The sequence below is a fragment of the Triticum aestivum genome, unplaced genomic scaffold, assembly GCF_018294505.1.
Source record: "Triticum aestivum cultivar Chinese Spring unplaced genomic scaffold, IWGSC CS RefSeq v2.1 scaffold155446, whole genome shotgun sequence".
NCBI lineage: Eukaryota > Viridiplantae > Streptophyta > Magnoliopsida > Poales > Poaceae > Triticum > Triticum aestivum.
In genome coordinates this window covers 1-1,730 of record NW_025247223.1, presented here as the reverse complement: position 1 = coordinate 1,730, position 1,730 = coordinate 1, and the positions used below count along the sequence as shown (strand labels likewise).

General features: G+C 53.8%; 1 protein-coding gene across 1 annotated transcript; it reads right to left on the bottom strand.

Annotated features, from left to right (window-relative positions):
* Positions 1 to 930: 930 nt before the first annotated feature.
* LOC123177173 (uncharacterized) lies at positions 931 to 1,652 on the bottom strand (the record flags this gene model as incomplete). Its single annotated transcript, XM_044591068.1, is given in 1 exon segment — positions 931 to 1,652. A coding segment is annotated over 1 exon segment (617 nt), but the record flags the coding sequence as incomplete, so codon positions are not given.
* Positions 1,653 to 1,730: the final 78 nt, after the last annotated feature.

Below are 1,730 nucleotides of genomic sequence, written 5' to 3'. Positions count from 1 at the left end.
GCAAGAGGTGAAGCATAATAAAACTACCTATCTAGGCAGGTTTAAATGAGGCCGGAACAAAAAAACAATTCCAAAAAATCCCCATATCATTTAGCAATTTAATGTAAACACAATTTTAAACATTTTAAAATATTTTTATCATGATGCGGATGACATATACAAGTTTTATGCAATTTTAAGAAAATGTTGACATGAGCATGATACGAGGCATTTGTCACCGTGGTGGAAAGAAAGGGTCTCACAGCGACGAATCTGAAAGTGATGCCACGGCAACATATCGGTTCCGATAGCTCATGGAGATACCGGTGCAAAAGGAAGTGTGCGGATGTGCGGAACATGCTAGAGATGGTGGGGTGACCCCGGTTATCGGGTGTCCCATGTGTCTTTGGCAAGGCAAACGAGGAACAACGTGCAACTTGGAACTCGGACACGGTGCAAACACGAGCATCTCATCTATCACACATGCATTCGTTCACGGGCGTCGTCTCGGGGTTATACCTACGAAGCGTGCATTTACGGAGCAGATTGACTTCATCGAGGGAGGTAGTGGTAGTAGACGTTTTCGCGACGGTAGTGGAAGTAGCGGTACACATCTCAAAGAGGAAGTAGTCATTCATGTTTCGTAGATGTTCGGGTCCATGGCGAGGAACTTGATGTCCATGGAGTCTTCGAGGGTCGACGGTAGTGGTGCACACATTTTCTTAGATGTTCGGGGTCATCAGTGTCGTGGTACTTGGTGACATGCACGGGATGGTAGTTGTACATGTCCAAAGAGGAACTTGGTGCATCCAGGGTCTTCGGGCGTCATGGTACACATTGTCTTGTCAAATTCGAGCGACGCTAGTGGAACTTGGCGCATGCGTGTCAAATCCATGGTCATCTTGGCATGCTACTTGAAATATTCAGAAAGGTCTTGGCATATCCAAGCAAGGCAAAAAGCCCTCAGTTTGGTTGAACTTGGCGAAAACCACAAAGGGGTCTTGGCGGCTTGAGCAGGGGCCACCCGAACTCAGCGGGAGGCAGAGGCAGGGGCTCATCCTCGTCCTCGTGCGGAAGCGAAGTAGAGGAAGCACGCAGAGTGCGGGGAAGGCCAACGGCGAGGACTTGGCGTGGCGGAGTGATCCAGCGAAGTAGCAGCGGCAGCAGGAACTCGGCACGGCGGCGAGAGTGTGCAGGGGAGGTCCGGGACGAGCAAGACGCTGAGGAGGAGGCAAGATGGCGCTGCAATGGCCTGCTGGTCTTGGTCGGCGAGGGCGCACGGGAGAAGAGCTCCAGTGGAGAAGTAGAGCACTACGGGGACGGGGTAGCAGAGGGGCACGGAGGCGCTGGAGATGTCGGGGCGGCGGCGCGCGTGGAGGGCTCGGGTTCCTATCGCGGCAGAGAGGCGGGGACGCCTGGAATCGAGCGTGCAGCGGCAACAGGGAGCTCATGGTCGCCGGCGGCGGCACTCCATCGAGCAGGGGAAGGAGGGAGAGATGGGGATCAGGCAGAGGTGTGGTAGGGTCAGAGGGGATCGGGCACGTGGGCTCCTCCCTGGTGCGATGCATGTGCGGCGGCGTGGGAGGACGAGAGGGAGTGGGTGAGTGATAGAGAGCGGGGGATAGAGCTAGGTTAAGACAGGGGCACGTCTGGGCCTTAGAGGCTGGCCCAGTAGAGAAGGAAGTGGCCAGAGTCCTGGATGTTGGGCTCTCACTCTAAAAAATAAACAAAAACAAAACATAGATAAGAAA